Source organism: Phoxinus phoxinus (genome assembly GCF_949152265.1).
Source record: "Phoxinus phoxinus genome assembly, chromosome: 22".
In the NCBI taxonomy this organism is placed as follows: domain Eukaryota; kingdom Metazoa; phylum Chordata; class Actinopteri; order Cypriniformes; family Leuciscidae; genus Phoxinus; species Phoxinus phoxinus.
Window position 1 is genome coordinate 28,594,028 of NC_136897.1, and position 19,897 is coordinate 28,613,924.

At 37.8% G+C, this 19,897-nt stretch overlaps 3 protein-coding genes across 5 annotated transcripts in view; 2 read left to right on the forward strand and 1 right to left on the reverse strand.

Annotated features, from left to right (window-relative positions):
• The first annotated feature begins 153 nt into the window (after nt 1–153).
• rfc4 (replication factor C (activator 1) 4) lies at nt 154–8,114 on the forward strand. Its single transcript, XM_079597854.1, has 10 exons — nt 154–978; nt 1,169–1,247; nt 2,559–2,638; nt 2,713–2,832; nt 4,387–4,530; nt 4,601–4,721; nt 5,953–6,078; nt 6,149–6,229; nt 7,296–7,409; nt 7,829–8,114. Exons 1-10 carry the CDS (start codon nt 860–862, stop codon nt 7,922–7,924), a joined length of 1,080 nt encoding a protein of 359 aa, XP_079453980.1. The 5' UTR covers nt 154–859; the 3' UTR covers nt 7,925–8,114.
• Nucleotides 8,115–8,505: 391 nt separating this feature from the next.
• Nucleotides 8,506–15,747, reverse strand: plaat1 (phospholipase A and acyltransferase 1). Of its 3 annotated transcripts, none has more exons than XM_079597325.1 (5): nt 14,388–14,549; nt 13,896–13,951; nt 11,880–12,018; nt 10,284–10,552; nt 8,510–8,817 (listed from the first exon to the last, which is right to left on the reverse strand). In XM_079597325.1, the coding sequence occupies exons 2-5, from the start codon at nt 13,926–13,928 to the stop codon at nt 8,716–8,718; spliced, it is 543 nt and encodes a 180-aa protein (XP_079453451.1). In that variant the 5' UTR covers nt 13,929–13,951; nt 14,388–14,549; the 3' UTR covers nt 8,510–8,715. The 3 variants fall into 3 exon arrangements, with proteins under 3 accessions (XP_079453452.1, XP_079453451.1, XP_079453450.1); XM_079597324.1 differs by lacking the exon at nt 14,388–14,549 and adding an exon at nt 15,648–15,747 and having other exon boundaries at nt 8,543–8,817; XM_079597326.1 differs by lacking the exons at nt 13,896–13,951; nt 14,388–14,549 and adding an exon at nt 12,123–12,196 and having other exon boundaries at nt 8,506–8,817.
• A 198-nt stretch (nt 15,748–15,945) lies between these two features.
• The window catches only part of ankrd13c (ankyrin repeat domain 13C), a 20,105-nt gene continuing 16,153 nt past the window's right edge, over nt 15,946–19,897 (forward strand). The window contains exons 1-2 of the mRNA XM_079597323.1: nt 15,946–16,453; nt 18,141–18,182. Of these exons, the coding sequence (XP_079453449.1) occupies nt 16,168–16,453; nt 18,141–18,182 (328 nt within the window). The 5' untranslated portion in view covers nt 15,946–16,167. The remainder of the gene's footprint in view (nt 16,454–18,140; nt 18,183–19,897) is intronic.

Here is a 19,897-nt window from a genome sequence, read left to right on the forward strand (position 1 = left end):
TTCTCTAACTTACTTTTTCACATCTCTACAATTTTGAGAAATAGAAATTGTTTAGATATACAGCTTGATTTTTACTTATTTTTAAATACTGATTTTTAGTTACTACATGTGCTTTGTTTTTTTGTTTTTTTGAGTGCCGTGACGCAATGACGCACGGCGGCCGCAGACAAAACTAACAGAGCGCAGATACCCAGATCACTCCGTCACCAGGAAAATACAACATAGCATAATAAATGTGACAATTTTTCAAATATAGAACGTAGGCTATAATACAATTACAAACATATACATTACAAAACTAAAAGTGCGTGCTCACAGTTATACAGCTCTATGATTTTTTTAGAAATTACAATTGTTTTGGATATTGATTTTGTTTTCGAAAACAAAAGTGGCTTCGATTTCTAAATTAATTTAATCTCTGGCTTTTTTCGTGTGTTTTTTATGTATGATGTCATTTTAAAAACAAATTAAGGAAGGTTTACTTGATATTTACGCACGGTAATGATTATGTTACCACCTGTGACGTCTTTCTTGAGAAATTAGTTATTTGAAATACATATTGTTGTCTGTGTGGCAATATTACTAACGATATTAATATTATAAAAATAACAAATAAAGAAAAACTTTAGCGTGAATGTGATCACGTGACGATGAGCAGCAGGCGCGGCGCGCGCCAGTGACGTCAGTGCGCGTCTGGCGGGAATCTGACGGTTCGCGGATTGTCAACAAACTCCCAAAGCGTTTCTTTCACATTTTTATTCGGCCATAAAGATATTTATTCTGCTTATTCTCTTCCATCGGTCGTGCCGGCTGTAGTGAGAGCGCCTATCCTCCTGTAGTGCTGTTTATAGGTGGAGACATGCAGGCGTTTTTGAAAGGACCTTCCTCACAGAGTGTTAAAGCTCAGAAACCTTCATCATCTTCATCATCGTCAGGCGGAGAGAAGAAGCAGAGAGCTCTTCCCTGGGTGGAGAAATAGTGAGACTTCATCATATCTGTGCATAAACGCTCAATACTCATGTGATCTGACTTATAGTTATTGATATAACGTTATATCATATCAGCAAACGTTAACAAATGAAACTGAATTATGTATTTTTGACCCGATGTGTGTTCAACTTCATAGTTGACCTCAGATTTCACCCGTTCATGTTTTCTATCTCTTTAGCAGACCGAAGTGTGTGGATGAAGTGGCCTTTCAGGAGGAGGTGGTTGCAGTACTGAAGAAATCTCTAGAGGGCGCTGATGTGCGTGAGGCGAATCACCTAATTCAAATGTCAATTTTATTTATATAGCGAATAATCACGACTCACTAGGGATGGGCGATACCACTTTTATTTTTCTCTCGATACAATACTGATACTTTCAAGGCCAGTATCGCCGATAACGATACAATAAAACCTCTAAACTAAACTTTTAAATTAAAAAAATCTTTAATTATTGAGTAAAATGGGTAATGATACCCACTTAACATTATATTTGAAAGGCATTTTAACATTCAATACGCCTTAATTGGAACTTATTCGATTTTTATTTACATTTTTACACATGGTTAAAAAGTTTACTTGTAGTGGTAACCATGGAAATCTACAAAGCATTATAGGCCTAATTGAACTAATGTCACTGTAATATCGATATTTTAATTTGAGTATCGATCATTTCGATACTCTACGTCAGTAGCCCATCCCTACATCTCACGAGCATGCTAGCATGGTTTAACATGTTGTTAGCATTTTAAACAATGGTAGCTTGATTAGCATGTTGCTAGCATGATTTAGCGCTGTGCTAGCATGTTTTTAACATGATTTATCACAGAGCTAGCATGTTTTAATATGTTGTTAGCATGATTTGACATGTTGCTACCATAATTTAACGTTTTAACGTTATCAAGATTTAACATGTTGCTAGCATGATTTAGCACAGTCCTAGCATGATTTAACACATTGCTAGCATATTTAAAAATGTTGTTAGCATGGTTTAGCACATTGTTAGTATGAATCGGTATGTTTTAGCATGTTTCTGGCATGTTTTAACACGTCGCTAACATGCATTAGCACATTGTTAACATGTTAGCATAATTTAATGCAGTGTTAGCATGTTGATAGCATGTTTTAAGCATTATTTAACACATTGCTAACATCGAACATGATTTGGTGTGTTGCTACCATGATTTAGCATGTTGTATGTTAGTGTGATTTACTACCTGGCTAGCATGAATTGGCATGTTGTTAGCATGATTTGGCGTGTTTGGCTTGGTTTAACACATTGCTAGCATGATTAGTTGCCAAGGGAATATTTCCAATTTGTATTTAGTTTGTTTTGAAGTACTTAAACATTACATTTATTCATTTGGCGGACGCTTTTTTCAAAAGCGACTTGCATTGCATTTTAAGCTACACATTTACATACTTATCAGTTGTTGTTTTCCCTGGGAATCGAACCCATGACCTCGGCGTTGCAAGCGCCAACGCTCTACCTTTTAAACTACAGGAAAGCTAACAAATTACTAAAACTGAAATTAAACTTTATTAAAACAACGATGTGCCGTGTTCTCACAGCTGCCCAACCTGCTGTTCTATGGACCGCCTGGAACCGGAAAGACGTCCACCATCCTCGCGGCGGCCAGAGAGCTTTATGGGTAAGATCTGCAGAATGCTGATGCGTATTGAGATTGAGACACGCGTGTGCTAATCCGCTCGCGCTGTGCTTTAGGCCGGAGCTGTACCGCCAGAGAGTGCTGGAGCTCAACGCGTCTGATGAGCGAGGGATTCAGGTCGTGCGCGAGAAGGTGAAGAACTTCGCCCAGCTGGCGGTGGCCGGCTCGCGAACCGAGTGAGTTACGCCGCTAATAAACGCAACGATTTCCCACCGTTTAGGGCTGCGAATCGAACACTTGAGGTCAGGAATCGGATACTTGTTATAAAATTAATTTCGATTGCTTTGTGTGCGGCTCTTAAAGTGACAGCACTAATATTCCTGCTCTATAATAACACTAACTATAACTTTAGTAACTATATTATTAATGTATATATTATTTATAAAGTGCAGTGTTATTGTACATTTGATTACAGTTTCTGTTCCTGAAAATCTTAAAACTCTGTTTATTTCAATCATATCAATGTTCAGTTGTGTCTATTTGTTGCAATTGCTAATTTTGTATGTGTTCTTGTTTAATAACTGAGTGTTTATTGTCTTTAATAATGCTCTACATGTATATTAGTTCGGCGAGTTGTTCTTCTATGGTGTTTTTAAACCGCAGGCTAACGCTCCCTGTGTAAGAGTTCTGCAGCCTGTTGATTTCTGTTCATGATATTCAGATACACATGTTTTGCAATAAGAATAAATGTGACTATCTACGTTTTTTTTTCTTTCTTAAAGGATTAGTTCACTTTAAAAAACACTTTTGCTGATAGTTTCCTCACCCCGATGTCATCAAGATGTCCATGTCTTTCTTTCTTCAGTGGAAAAGAAATGAAGGTTTTTGATGAACACATTTCTCCATATAATGGACGTCAATGGGCCCCAAACGGGTCAAGGTCCAGATGACAGTGTCAGCGCCGCTTCAACGGGCTTTAAACGACACCAGACGATGAATACGGGTCTTATCTAGCGGAACCATCGTCATTTCAAACATAAATAAACAAGTTTAAGTTTTATGAGCACAAGCGCTCGCCTTGCTCTGTTCTGTGATGCGCGTTCGAGACGTCATTAATACGCAGTTACGGTGTAAAGGTCACGCTTGACGAGTCCGTGTTTACAGATGTGCAGAAGGAGGACCATACACACATATTCTAATGTCTGTGTGTCAGTTTATCGTTTAAATGCCCATCTCGTGTGTGTATCCTGGTGTTGGAATATTAAAAAGCCTAAAAGAAAATTTTCGTCAGGACAGAAATGTTTGACTTTCCACAGAAGCGTGACCTTTACAGCGTAACTGCGTATCACGTGACGTCACGAACGCGCATCACAGAACAGAGCAAGGCGAGCGCTTGTGCTTATAAAACTTAAACTTGTTTATTTATGTTTGAAATGACGATGGTTCCGCTAGATAAGACCCGTATTCATCGTCTGGTGTCGTTTAAAGCCCGTTGAAGCGGCGCTGACACTGTCATCTGGACCTTGACCCGTTTGGGGCCCATTGACGTCCATTATATGGAGAAATGTGTTCATCAAAAACCTTCATTTCTTTTCCACTGAAGAAAGAAAGACATGGACATCTTGATGACATCGGGGTGAGGAAACTATCAGCAAAAGTGTTTTAAAGTGAACTAATCCTTTAATTTTAATCGAAATTAGGAAATCAATAAGCAGAATCGATTTATAGAATTCAAACCCTACCGCCGATCGAGTGTTTCTGAACGCCATCTTTTCCTCTCTGAATCCCAGCGGGAAACCTTGTCCGCCGTTCAAGATCATAATCCTGGACGAGGCGGATTCCATGACCAACGCGGCTCAGGCGGCGCTCAGGCGCACGATGGAGAAAGAGTCGCGAACCACGCGGTTCTGTCTCATCTGCAACTACGTCAGCCGGTCAGTGTGAACGACGCGAGCGCACACACCCGCCGCGAGCTAACTCGCTAACTCACGCTTGTTTCTGCAGGATCATCGAGCCGTTGACCTCCAGATGCTCCAAGTTCCGTTTCAAACCGCTGGCCAATGACATTCAGCAGTCGCGGCTCCTGGAGATCTGCGGGAAGGAGAACCTCAAGTACAGCAAAGAGGTAAATCAAGCAGTCTTGTTCATTATTGATATTACCCCTGAAATAGGGTTGTCTTTAGTCGCTGCTAATACCAGTAAAATGACTTACGGACTAGCACATCGTGTGATCAACGAGTGATGCTGTGAGTGAGTGGAGGCGGGGCTCATTTGCATATTCATAGAACCATATTCTAAATAAGGCAAGGGTGTTGAGTTACATTCCAGCTTTATAAGGGAGTGAATGCACCCTGAGATTTTGATGCCCAAAAAAGCGCATCCATCCATCATAACAGTAATCACACGATTGCAGGGGTTAATAACAGCCTTATGAAGCCAAGAAAAATATCCATATTTATAACTTTATCAACCCGACACATGACCTGTGACCCGACGCATGACCTGTGACCCGACACATGACCTCTGACCCAACGCATGACCTGTGACCCGACACATGACCTCTGACCCAACGCATGACCTGTGACCCGACACATGACCTCTGACCCAACGCATGACCTGTGACCCGACACATGACCTGTGACCCGACACATGACCTCTGACCCAACGCATGACCTGTGACCCGACACATGACCTGTGACCCGACGCATGACCTGTGACCCGACACATGACCTCTGACCCGACACATGACCTCTGACCCAACGCATGACCTGTGACCTGACGCATGACCTGTGACCCGACGCATGACCTGTGACCCGACGCATGACCTGTGACCCAACGCATGACCTCTGACCCGACGCATGACCTGTGACCCAACGCATGACCTGTGACCCGACGCATGACCTGTGACCCGACGCATGACCTGTGACCCGACGCATGACCTGTGACCCGACGCATGAAAAATTCTCCTTTATGGCCATATTTACAGCTGGAATTAAGATGCGTTTGGTCGACAGGATCACAAGTGAATGACACTAAACACAGCTGTAGATGGGGTTTGTCCACTTTCAACCACTTCCAGAGTCAAAAATGCTTTTGACCGGATTGCTTTCGTGTAAACGCTCATGTGGTCGAAAGCGTTCGAAAAGCCAACTGATAAACATCACGGAAGCGCACTAGCCAGGCGGGATTTAAACTTTGTCGGCCGAAGACCCAAGTTTAGTTTGAAGATTAAAAACGTGCACAGAATGCTTGAGGACGAGTAAATCATGGGATCATTTCTGTTTTAAAGCACAAGCTCTCTTTTATGGAGTAAATATGTGTGTGTGTGTGTGTGTGTGTGTGTGTGTCTCTCGCAGGGAATCGAGGCTCTGGTGAAGGTGTCAGATGGAGATCTCAGGAAAGCCATCACGTATCTCCAGAGCGCCGCGAGACTCAACGCCGAGCGGGAAATCACTGAACAAATCATCATCGAGATCGCCGGGGTGAGTGAGCGTACCCGATCGAGACCGAGACTTTTACTAAACCGTCTTTAAACTCTACTTTCTTTTCAAGGTGGTTCCTCCCAAAGTGATTGAGTCGCTCCTCCAGATCTGCTACAGAGGCGCGTTCGAGAAGCTGGAGCTCGCCGTGAAGGTGAGACTGAACACACTGATTACAAGCTGCTCATTTATTTCAGTAATTCAACTTAAAAGGTGAAACTAATATATTATATAGACTCATTACATGCAAAGTGAGATATTTCAAGCCTTTATTTGTTATAATTTTCATGATTATGGCTCAAAATGAGAATATTGTGAAAAGGTTTTCATAAGCTGTAAGCCATAATCATGAAAATTATAACAAATAAAGGCTTGAAATATCTCACTTTGCATGTAATGAGTCTATATAATATATTAGTTTCACCTTTTAAGTTGAATTACTGAAATAAATTAACTTTAGCACCATATTATAATGTTGCCAGTTTCTCCTGTACTTAAATTTGACTTTTTGAAACTTAAGTCCTGGAAAACGCTTGAAAACAATATATTGTGAAATTAGTGTTTAATTTTATCGAGTGTTTAAACAATCTTTTCACACACAATTAAAGCTGCGGCCCTTCCCAAAGGCATTTCCCATTGCTATGAGTGTGATATTGCTCATATTAATATCCAAGTATATGATCCATCTTTCATTCTTCAGCTCAATCATATATTAATGGGGGAAATAATCAGTTTGAATAAGGAAAGCGATATCTTTGTCATGGTGACCTTTCAGTGGGAAAGTTACCGCAGTCACTAAACTTTATCTGTACCATTTTGCTTTATTTTTGTTTATCTATTTACCTTTTTTAAAATTTAAAAGATGAAAATATTGTTTGATAAATGAGATCTCTAATTGAAGTCCTTGAAAACTAAAAAAAAAGTAGTGCTTAAAGTGCTCATTATTGTGCTCATCAAACTCTCAACTCGGATTTATTATGTTACAAAATATTCTTCTTTCTACTATAAGAAATGCATAAAAATCCTTAAAATCAAGATACATTTACTTGAGAAGCTGTCGAAAGAAAAAATATTATTTTTCTGACCCCATTGGCTGACATTTGTTCATTTTTAATCCATTTTACAATAACCGACTTAATATCTTCTCCAGTAAATGTATCTTGATGTGGTTTTCTGCGCTCGGCTGCTCTAATCCATGAAGCTCGTCTTGATTTGTGCAGGATCTGATCGATCAGGGGTTCGCTGCCACCAACGTCCTCAACCAGTTACATGATGACATCATCGAAGAGAAGTTGAGCGACAAACAGAAATCTGTCATTGCAGAGAAGATGGCCGTGAGTGAACCGAGACGCTCAAACAAGAGCTGAACGTTTTCTTGTTCTGTTCGGTGGAAGTGTGTGCAAGCTTGTTTCCGCCACAGAATAAAACATTTTAAAATACTTTTTATCTCACAATTGTGATTTTACATCTTGCAATTCTGACTTTATTTCTCAGAATTTACTTTATTTCTCAGAATTGCGTGTTATAAAGTCAGAATTGTGAGATATAAACTTTATATCAAAGTTTATATCACGCAATTGCAATTTTATATCTCACAATTCTGACTTTATAACACAATTGGGAGGAAAAAAAGTCAGAATTGTGAGATAAAAAGTCACAATTACTTTTTTTTTATTATTATTGTGGCGGAAACAAGCTTCCATTGAAATGTGTTGTTTTGCTGAAATCAGATGTTCTGATCCGTGTCTTTCAGGAAGTGGATAAGTGTCTGGCTGACGGCGCTGACGAGTACCTGCAGTTATTGAGTCTCGGCTCGGTCATCATGCAACAGTCCGCACAGAACACCTGAACCGACCAATCAGAAGCTCTGTTACACTTCAGCTGACCAATCAGAAGCTCCGTTACACTTCAGCCGACCAATCAGAAGCTCTGTTACACTTCAGCTGACCAATCAGCTTCACACACACATGGCTGCCTAGATTGCTGTTTTCAACTTTTTGTACATTTGAAATATGTAATTAAAACATTTCTTTCCTATATATATGTAGTGGGGTGTTTTTTTAATAACATATGTTTTTATTCAAATATTTAGGATGTGCTGCCGTAGTCATCAACTCCCTGAAACGCCTCCACTGTAGTCTTGAGTTTCTTCCGGGAACGAACACGTCACAATATTCCTCATTATGATAAACTAATATGCAGGATAAAGGGGCGGGGCCTGGTTGAGTTAGTCAGTAGTGTGTTAAACTGGCGGTTATGGAAAGGGGCGGGACATTTCCCAAACACTCGAAGCGCTCGACCAATCACAACTCACTGATCCAGCCGACCAATCAGAGCACAGTGTGCTTTTCAGAAGGAGGGGCTTCATAGAGACAGGAAGTAAACAGAGCGTTACCAACAGACTGGGAAGAGAGGAGCCGCAACAATGGAGAATGTGAGGAGAATAATGTATTTTTGAACATTCAAGCATGAAATAAAGCAGTTTTTAATACTTTCACATCAAATTCATTGTCACACAACCTATTTTCAACCTAATAAACTTTAGTATATCGACTCAAGGATATATAGCTTTTGTCAGATGCTTTTCAATAATAATTCAGATCACTCTATATAGCGTCTTCTGTGGTCTGGGCTTCAGATCTAGAACGGTCTGTTTCTGGAGCGTGTGTTGATGATTCCCAGTACGGAGAAGGCACTGGCCGCTGCTGTCACCAAACTGATGGCGCCAATCGCCCGGGACGCCTGTCAACACAGAAAATCACATAAACAGCCTCGTTCCCAATCAGAACATCAAATTATTGTTTTACTATTCATAATATGAATACATTATTAAAAGTACAGGCACATACAGTGATGTGCGTCTTACTAATGATCATATTCATCTATCATGTATTTACATGGTACTTGACAGCATTTTTGGTATCAGGCGTTTCCTGAATCAGAAGCATTTTTGGTCAGAGCACCCATGATGCTTCAAAATGCATCCTAGTTAGGGAACTCACACCAGATTTGATGCCAAAATGCCATATCAAAGTGTACAATTTTGCATGGTTCTGATTGAATACCAATTGAATCTTGTTTATGCCACAGAATGAAAAATAAAAAAAGGTAATTGCAACTTTTTATCTCACAATTCAGACTTTTTTTTCTCACAATTGCGTTATATAAAGTTGTAATTGCGTGTTATAAAGTCAGAATTGTGTGATAAAAAGTCGCAATTGCGTGTTATAAAGTCAGAATTGTGTGATAAAAAGTCACGATTGCATGTTATAAAGTCAGAATTGTGTGATAAAACGTCGCAATTCTGAGATATAAAGTAAGAATTGTGTGATAAAAAGTCGCAATTGCGAGATTAAAGTCAGAATTGCGTGATAAAAAGTCACGATTGCATGTTATAAAGTCAGAATTGCGTGATAAAAAGTAAGAATTGCGTGTTATAGTCTCAATTGCGTGATATAAAGTCAGAATTGCAAGATATAAAGTCAGAATTGCGTGATAAAAAGTCACGATTGCGTGTTATAAAGTCAGAATTGCGTGATAAAAAGTCACAATTGCGAGATTTAAAGTAAGAATTGCGAGATATAAAGTCTCAATTGCGTGATACAAAGTCATAATTGCGAGATATAAAGTCAGAATTGTGTGTTATAAAGTCAGAATTGTGTGATATAAAGTCTCAATTGCGTGATACAAAGTCATAATTGCGAGATTTAAAGTAAGAATTGCGAGATATAAAGTCAGAATTGTGTGTTATAAAGTCAGAATTGTGTGATAAAAAGTCGCAATTGCGAGATATAAAGTAAGAATTGCGTGATATAAAGTCTCAATTGCGTGATACAAAGTCATAATTGCGAGATATAAAGTCAGAATTGCGTGATAAAGTCACGATTGCGAGATATAATGTCAAAATTGCGAGATATAAAGTCAAAATTGCGAGATATAAAGTCAAAATTGCATGATAAAAAGTCACGATTGCGAGATATAAAGTAAGAATTGCGTGTTATAAAGTCAGAATTGCGATATAATGTTGCATTGCGAGACATAAACTTTTTTTTCTCAGAATTGCATGTTTATATATGATTTATAACTTGCAATTGTGAGATTAAAAGTTGCAATTATTTTTTAAAATGTTTTATTCTGTGGCGGAAAGCTTCTATAAATACCAAATTCCTGGAACATGGTAATAATGTGGTATTTTTGGTTAGTCTGACCTGTTCAGACACTCCCTCGCCGTAGCGGAGAAGAGTGACGAAGTGTTCGCAGTTGCTGCCCAGCAGGTCATATGACACCTCCTGTCCAATGAGGAGCTGCGCTCGCTGGATGATCTCAGAGACGGGCAGCGGCGTGTGGTCGTCATCATATTTATTGTTGATCCTGTATGAATCTGCTCCCACCACCTCCTTTAGGAGCTGCATGCGGACCACGGCCTTACGACTGAACACTGACTTCACACTCGACATGGCAGCGGCTTGACTCTCGTCTGACGGAGGGAGACACGTTTACACACACTCGACTGATTTACACATTTGAATTGCATTAAAAAAAATCATGCATTTGGACACAGTTTAACATTGAGGAATAAACTTAACATGATGCAAATTTGTCAGACATACATAAATGAATTAAAAAAATGTTTAAATCCACTTAAAACTGCAGTGAACCAAAGACAGTCTCAAAAACACGGTTTGAAATCGCTGGTGTTTCTGACGTCACACACTACCTTGACCAATCAGATCAACATGTGATCGTTTATCAAAATGTATGGATATTCATGAAAATTTTACATATTTTCTTTGATTGTTATCATTCCCAAAAATTCTCGAAAGATCTATCAATACATTTTAAACAGAAATCTGGTTATAACTGTGAATTAACATCCAAAGATGTTATCATTCTGATTCAAAAGTTGGTTCTGTCAATTTTATGATGAATCTTATGATTAGGTAATTAGGTAATATTAGGTAAATTTCATATTCATACGAGTAAAATAAATAATTATAGACCTTGTTTGAAGTTTTTTTTTGGCTGATTTTCAGTTGTATATTGAGAGTTAATTAAAAATTAAACTAGTAGATGCTATTTTCTTTAAGTACATATTACTGGTTTGCTAATTTTATTTTAGATTATTATTACTTTTTAAAAAAACGTTTTTTACTATCTTTTTGGATGTCGTGTTATAGTTGTAAATGTTGTATGTTTGTATAATGTCTAATTAAAACATTTAAAAAAAGATCAACGTGTGATCATCAACCAGTGGATCTCTGAGCTGCTGTGAGTGAGTGGAGGCGGGGCTCATTTGCATATTCATAGAACCGTGCATACTAAATTAGGAAAACACTTTTAAATTTGTAATTTTGGTGATCGAAGATGAGTTTTAAACGGTCAAATTATTGACCACAGGGGGACTTGGGGGATTAAAAAAATTAAATAGATGCAAATAGTTAATAATAAAATATGCCATTATAATGACCCGTTTCATTCATGTATACGATTGACTTTTTATTTTAACATATTCATTTATGCTAAAACTGTTGGTTACACTTTACAATAAGGTCTCATTAACATTGGCTAATGCATTATTAACAGATACAACTTCTGATTTCAATTATGCATTAGTAAATATTCACGTTAAGTAATTAAGTTAACTAATGTAATCTTGCTGCTGTAAAGTGTAACTAAATCTGTTTAATCCAAATGAATGGAGATTTGATATGCCGTTCAGATACATACATCTTAAATTCAGGCCTAAATATTATTTTGAGGTCATCATCTATATGCTGTTTGTGAGCCGTGATGATGTCACTGACCGACAGGAGTGAGGTTGATGATGTAACCGTCTCCCAGGTAAAGAGCCCAGTGCTGATAGGCTGGTCTGAAGATCTCGATGAGGTCACCAGGCTGGGGTTCCTCGTTAGACTGATAATTATCAGGTTCACTGGAGGCCATCTGAAGCAAACAGAGACATGTTAGAAAACTCACAGTCAGAAGATAGTAGAAAAATGACACTTGAAGATGAAGAGTCACTTTCAGATTTTGTATTTTATGTATACATTTGATTATTGATGTTTTCCATTTAGTAGACTGTAGGCTTTAAAGCATCTTTAATCCTCAGATTAAAAGAAAACAGTTTTGTCGTCTGTCGCTTTAAATGCTCGAGCGCTTTAAAGCAGGATGGATTCTGATTGGCTGTCAGTGTTTTTACCGTTAATCAGCTGGAAAAGTGATTCATTCCATTGAAATTGTGTCGTTATCGTTATAGTCTTGATGTGATTGTGAACTCTGCTTGCTAATCTTTTATATGTAAACGGTTTTTTAGAACTATATCTTTATTGTTATCGTCCTTGGTGTGATGTTCTGTAAGAAAACCGCTGTTTTTAATCTCCGACGCGCGTTCACGTAACGTCCACTCCCGCTTCAACACAACACGCATGCGTCGTGGTGCTCGCGTGAAATCGTTGAGATTAATATTTTGTAAATAAAGTGGTGAATTATGTTTTTTTGCCACTCGCGTTGCTTCATAACATTTAGGTTCAACCACTGGAGTGGGTTAGTTTCCATGGATCCATTTAATGGTGTCTTACTACCTGTTTTTGAAAGTGGTAGTTGCGTAGACTGTCAATGGAGGGACAGAAAGCTCTCAGATTCCATCAAAAACATCTTCATTAGTGGTCTGAAGATGAAGGAAAGTCTTACGGGTTGGTGAGTAATGACAGAATTTTAATTTTTGGGTGAACTAACCCTTTAGGTCAAACATTGACTCTAATATCAGTACACCATGGGTAATTCTGTTGTATTTTTAGCTTGTCTTGTTTATAAAAAAAATCCATTATGTTTTCTACATTGCTGTTAAGCTCATTTGCACACATTTTAAAGTACACCGTTAAAAGTGTGAAATGACAGTATCCGATATTCCAGGTTAATAATTGCATGACTTTCACGGTAATTCCACAGTAAGTTACACTTCTTGTTAGGACTGTAAACGATTAATCGCGATTAATCGAATCCAAAATAAAAGTTTGTGTTTACATAATATATGTGTGTGTATTGTGTATAATTATTTTGTATATATAAATACACACACATGCATGTATATATTTGAGAAATATTTGCATTTATATAATGGATCTTTTTTTTATGATTTATATAAATATAACTATTTTATATATAAATAACACATTTTCTTAAATATATACATGCATGTGTGTGTTTATATATACAAAATAATTATACACAATACACACACATATTATGTAAACACAAACTTTTATTTTGGATTCGATTAATCGCGATTAATCGTTTACAGCCCTACTTCCTGTATCTAACTGCACCCTTGGAAATTTATTGTAAAATCTACAATATCATACTGTATTTCTACAGTGCATATGTACTGGTAAATATGGATGCTGAAATGACACTAATGATAGTATAGTTTGACTAACTTAAAAATCAGCCAATTAGCTTATTTTACATTCTAGTCATTGTTTTAACAAATGTTTTCTGACTTGGCTGGATCAGAAATTTGAATATGAATATACAAGGTCCAAGATCCCAAGCAAATTGAACACCGATCACAACAAAACAACTACAGTGGCAAACAAGATAATTCCTTACAATGGCATTTCTTATCATGTGATTTCACTGTAAAACAAGAGCAATTTTACTGTGATGATGCCAGCATAATTTTGCTCTTGATTAACATTAATTTGTAAGAAAATGACATTAATTTCACTGTAAATTTCAGACTACAGTAATTTATTGTAAAATAATACTCTTTAATCCTGTAAATTCCTAGTATTTTTATTTATTTATTCTTGTTTACTCACATTAACAGTTCTTCTATGTTGATTATCCATCATCCCAAAGCATAATTCTGCACATTCTGAGGGAAAAATTAAAAAGGGATCATCCGACAACACTGAAATCAATACTAAATATTACATTTCTGAACATGTTTAGCATGTAAAGCGTGTAAAGTGAGTTGTGATGTGAAAACAGCCAGAGAATGCTGGAGGAACACAAGACAATGAAAAGGGTCACCGTTACACAAACACACGTAAACACAGGCTCTTACAACACTCACAATGGCACGCAAATAATAGAGAAGCAAGTGGAAAAGAGGCATGAAACATTAGTGTTTATCAGCTGGACAGAAGTATAATTAACACTTGCATCCTAATCATGTTATTGGACTATTCTTTAAAACAAACGAATATATAATAGATTTCATTTTAATCTCAAATATACTTAGGAACGATTTTATTGCCCAGGATTTTTCTCAAGAATTTAATAAAGTCAGAACCGGCTGTTATACTTACTTATTAGCAGAGTTCATCATCAGATCGGAATGGTTTCAACCCTCCATCGGATATATCCGTGTGATCCCAGAGAAACCAGTGTGTGTGTGTGTGTGTGTGTGTGTTACGAGCGGAGATTCCAGAGCTGCTGCTGCTGCTGCTGCTGAACGATCTGAACTCACTGAGCTTCTGCTGCGGTCACTCACGGGTCACTCATTGTGTGCCGCAGCACCTAGTCTAAATAATGCCACATATGTTTGAATAAAAATTAAGTATTGAGCAAAAAAAAAACTGTTGTTTCGCAAACAAAAATAATTGCAAAAGAAAAATAAAGTATTGAGAGACAAAAAATATGTTTTGCAAACAAAAATAAAGTATTGAGAGACAAAAAAGTTGTTTTGCAAACAAAAATAAAGAATTGTAAAAGAAAAATAAAGTATTGAGAGACAAAAAAAATGTTTTGCAAAAAAAAAATAAAGTATTGAGAGAAAAAGTTGTGTGATCAAAAATCAACTTGTGATCGTCAACAAGTGGATCTCTGAGTGAGTGGAGGCGGGGCTCATTTACATATTCATAGAACCGCGTATACTAAATTAGGCAAGGGTGTCGAGTTACATTCAAGATATTTTAAGGCATAAATAAAAAAAATGTAAGGATTTTTTTAAAAATATGTAATTTTGGTGATCAATGATGAGTTTTAAGGGATAAAATTATTGACTACAGAGGGGATTCATGCTATTAATATGTGAAAACCTGCCAATTCATGCTACAACACGCTAAAACATTCTAACATCCTAAATCATGTTAGCAACCCGTTAAAACATTATGGCAAAACATGCTAATTTAAACCTATTATCTATAATACTGTGTTTGTTATGTCATTTGCATGTTTGTATTTTTATAATCTGTTTACTTTGTGTTGTAGCTCTTTGGACATGAGAAAGGTGCGTTATAAATAAAATGTATTATTAATATTAATCGATTTTCTGAACTAATAAGAGTTCTTTTTTTTTTTTTAAAGGCCTGCTGAATTTCCACTGAAACAGGGAGACTGGGCGGGGCATATTGAACAGCTCCTCCCCTTTTTGAAAACAGCCAATAGCGTTTTGTTTTTATATCACAGCCTGCAGTTTCCTCCAAATCTCTAACCGTTTCTCCTTCTAATCTCCTCCATATCGCTTTAAAATATATAGGAGGCTAAATATATAAATATAATATATTCATACTAAAAGCCAAAAAACTTCGATTTTGATTTCATGGGGACTTTAAATCAGATTTTACCAGAAGTGCCTTTGAAATGTTGTTTACTCTCCAGCAGGTGTCAGCAGTGACACTGCGCATGTCTGCTCTCCTCCTCTAAACGTTACATTTATAAAGTGACGACCAAAACCTTCGCTTCTATTTAGCTTGTTATATCCAAACATCCCAATCGGTTTGTGTATGTCAAACCAATGAAGATGTGTTTTACAGAATTATTCGATCTCGCGACACCAGCCAGTCTCTAGTCAACCTGCATTCCATTCTCGCGAGAGTAGAGGATTGTTTCGATGCATGAGGGTGAGTCCCCTCATTCTCGCGAGACTCTCCCCTGCGTTCATTAGTCCCCGTTTGTAAATCTCGCGAGAGTGTGAGCGGAAGATGGCAGATGGCTCTTCCTCGTAGGGTGTGTGAGTGTGTGTCGTTTGTTTACCGTTAGATGCGTCGCCCCGGTGCGTGTTTCATTCCCGTCCGTCTCCGTTGAGTCACCGGACAGTGTTCATGTTGTGTGGGCTGCTGTTTTCCACCGCGCATCTGTGTAAATATGACGGGAGAGAAGATCCGCTCGGTGCGCAAAGAGCGCAAGGCGGGTTTGGATCTGCTGGAGCCGGACGAGGAACCGGCGGCCACCGGGCCGATAAAAGCCAACCGAGGCAGCAAGATCTTCAGCGGCAGCAACCACAAGATCACCCGATCCAGTTCTCAGCAGATCCAGAACCACGGGGACACTGACAGCGCGTACCCCGTGCATGAGTGTGTGTTCAGGGGAGACGTGAGGAGGCTGTCATCGCTCATCCGAACTCAGAACATCGCGCAGAAAGATGTGCACGGTGAGACGTGACCTACACACACGATAATAAACAAACTATTCGCTCATAATTATCCAGAATCACGCTGATCTAGAACCTCGGGGACTCAAAAACACGGTGATCTAGAATCATAATAATCCAGAACCATGATGAGGTAAACTGTCATAGTCATGATGATCACGCTGATCTAGAACTATAACACATCAGAAACATGGTGATCGAGAATCATAGTAATCCATAACCATGATGATCTAGAACTATAATGCACCAAAAACATGGTGAGCGAGAACCACAATGATCCAGAACCATAAACTTTTATTATTCATAGTCATAATTATCATGATGATCTAGAACCTCAGGGACTAAAAAACATGGTGCCCGAGAACCATAAAGATGTGAACTGTTATTATTCAGTCACAAGGATCATGCTGATCTAGAACTATAACACATCGAGAATCATAATAGTCCAGAACCATGATGATCTAGAACTGTGATTATTCATAGCCATAATGATAATGATGATCTAGAACTATAACACATCAAAAACATAGTGATCGAGAATCATAATAATCCAGAACCATGTTGATCTAGAGCTGTTATTATTCATAGCCATAATTATCATGTTGATCTAGAACTGTTATTATTCATAGCCATAATTATCATGATGATCTAGAACTATAACACATCAAAAACATAGTGATCGAGAATCATAATAATCCAGAACCATGTTGATCTAGAGCTGTTATTATTCATAGTCATAATTATCTTGATGATCTAGAACTGTTATTATTCATAGCCATAATTATCATGTTGATCTAGAACTGTGATTATTCATAGCCATAATTATCATGATGATCTAGAACTATAACGCATCAAAAACATAGTGATCGAGAATCATAATAATCCAGAACCATGTTGATCTAGAGCTGTTATTATTCATAGCCATAATTATCATGATGATCTAGAACTATAACGCATCAAAAACATAGTGATCGAGAATCATAATTATTCAGTCATAATAATTATGCTGATCAAGAACTAGCCTATAACACATCAAAAGCATGGTGATCGAGAATCATAATAATCCATAACCATGGTGATCTAGAACTGTTATTATTCATAGCCATAATTGTCATGGTGATCTAGAACTGTTATTATTCATAGCCATAATTGTCATGGTGATCTAGAACTGTTATTATTCATAGCCATAATTGTCATGGTGATCTAGAACTGTTATTATTCATAGCCATAATTGTCATGGTGATCTAGAACTGTTATTATTCATAGCCATAATTGTCATGATGATCTAGAACTGTTATTATTCATAGCCATAATGATAATGGTGATCTAAAACTATAACACATCAAATGTGTGTGTCTCGATCATTATTATGATCGAGAATCATAATAATCCATAACCATGGTGATATAGAACTGATATTATTCAGAACTATCATGATTCCATTATATTCACATAGTATTAAAAAAAAAAGGATAGTCAGTCCGCTTAACTTGTGATTATTTGAAACTAGTTTCATGCATTCATGTGTGGATTTTATCTATATGATGAATTATGAATCAGTCCTAATAATATGGTTATAATCGTGATTTATTAGTCATTAAAGTCTCGCATACATTTGACTCCCGGCGAGGCGTGTCTCAAGCGAGCGCTATGACTGTGACTGACTCAGTTCTGTCTTGTCTTGCAGGAAACACTCCTCTTCATCTGGCGGTTATGATGGGTCATAAAGGTGAGTCTCAGCTCTAGCAAAGCTCAATGTTTGATTTGGATCCTCATGATCAGAAGACTACAGATTTCTTGTAGGGGTCATGGGGTCATGAACAAAAGACATAGAGAAAATCACTCGTGCTCTCGGCTGAATAACTTTTTTAGCTTTAATAAGAATCAGTAAATATTTAATTAATTCAGTGAAAACTAAGCAGTGTTTTATTTTTACATTTGATTATTCAGTTTCTGTTGTTAGATAATCCTAATGTAGGATAACCTGAACCCTGTGGTTTACACTGATGTTAAAATAACACTTCTTACACCGTGTCCTAACTACACGCGACGCGCGATGAAATGTGTCTTTTCCGCGTTAATCAGAGTTGTTGTGCTAACCAGCCGCGACGGCGACACGCGACGATTCTATTTTAGAAACGGTTTCTATTTTTCTGCGGTGTCGCTGGAACAACAGACACACAGTGTGGCGATGATAATCTCAGGCGCTGGTTATGTGCTTTATTTAATGTTAAAAGCGTGTCATGTGACTGTGAATATCATTTAGTGCTCCAGCTTTGAGCTGTAAAAGCAACACTGGAGAATTCACCTCAGATCTCGAAATGAAACAAATGGAAACAAGAATTTTCAAACTGTGAACAAACAAGTGTATTATTTGACAACATTATTTTAGTAACTCAGTCGCATATGTATTTTTTATAATGTTTAATTGGTGTAATGTTTGTGAATTTGATTATGTACTTATCCATGTTCTTGTGAGTGCCGTCAAGATTACTCTCTGGTGCCGTGCACTCGCTGTGAGACTCCGCCCACACACTGTTCTGATTGGCTGTGCAATCGCCGTGAGACTCCGCCCACACGCTGTTCTGATTGGCTGTGCACTCGCCGCGAGACTCCGCCCACACGCTGCTCTGATTGGCTGTGCACTCTCCAGGAGACTCCGCCCACACGCTGTTCTGATTGGCTGTGCACTCGGCGCGAGACTCCGCCCACACGCTGCTCTGATTGGCTGTGCACTCGCCATGAGACTCCGCCCACGCGCTGTTCTGATTGGCTGTGCACTCGCGTCGCGTATAGTGTGGACAGACATATTATTTGTCACAAAAAGAATGTGAAACACATGTAGGTTATATAATTTTAAAGATATTTTAAAGATAATTTAAGTTTATTTTACACACTTTAAGCATTATCGCATATCGAATATCGCATTATTTAATGAGTTATCGCATATTGCATCTTATCACCCTACTTATCATCCATACTGACATCATCCATTAGGGCTTTCAAATAATTTGTTGAATTAAAAAAAAAACTGCACATTCGAATGCAAAAAACGTTCACTGATTGTGTGTTTCCCAGCATGCAGTGCAGTATTTTGATGTTAAATATGACACAACAGTGATGTATGCAATCACACAGGTCTCATTAAAACATGAGTATCTCAGTATATTTTTAATAAATAAAGAAAATGAAGAATGTTTTAGGACTATTTAGTTCAATTGTGATTGTTAAACACATTTTCACATCACATGTAGCACTCCTGTTCTCTGTCATGCATCCATATGTTGCTTTTAACTACTATAATTTTTATGTGTGATTAGGTTTTAGTATCTGCAGCATATGCCCTGAAATCTCCCGCTGAACGTGTCAGTGTTTCATTGGCCGTCGTGAAGTGGATGTTCTCTGTAAAGAATGTGTGTGTTCTGGTCTGAGCTTGTGAACGCA

Bases quoted from the DNA above. Each gene is read 5' to 3' on its own strand.
- rfc4 (XM_079597854.1), top strand. From the start codon at position 860: ATGCAGGCGTTTTTGAAAGGACCTTCCTCACAGAGTGTTAAAGCTCAG. The intron at 1,248-2,558 runs GTGCGTGAGGCG...GTGTTCTCACAG, and splicing joins AATCTCTAGAGGGCGCTGAT to CTGCCCAACCTGCTGTTCTA. The intron at 6,230-7,295 runs GTGAGACTGAAC...TGATTTGTGCAG, and splicing joins AGCTGGAGCTCGCCGTGAAG to GATCTGATCGATCAGGGGTT.
- plaat1 (XM_079597325.1), bottom strand. From the start codon at position 13,928: ATGATGGATAATCAACATAGAAGAACTGTTAAT. The intron at 12,019-13,895 runs GTGAGTAAACAA...TGTTTGCTTCAG, and splicing joins AACATAGAAGAACTGTTAAT to ATGGCCTCCAGTGAACCTGA. The intron at 10,553-11,879 runs GTCAGTGACATC...TCCCTCCGTCAG, and splicing joins CATCAACCTCACTCCTGTCG to ACGAGAGTCAAGCCGCTGCC.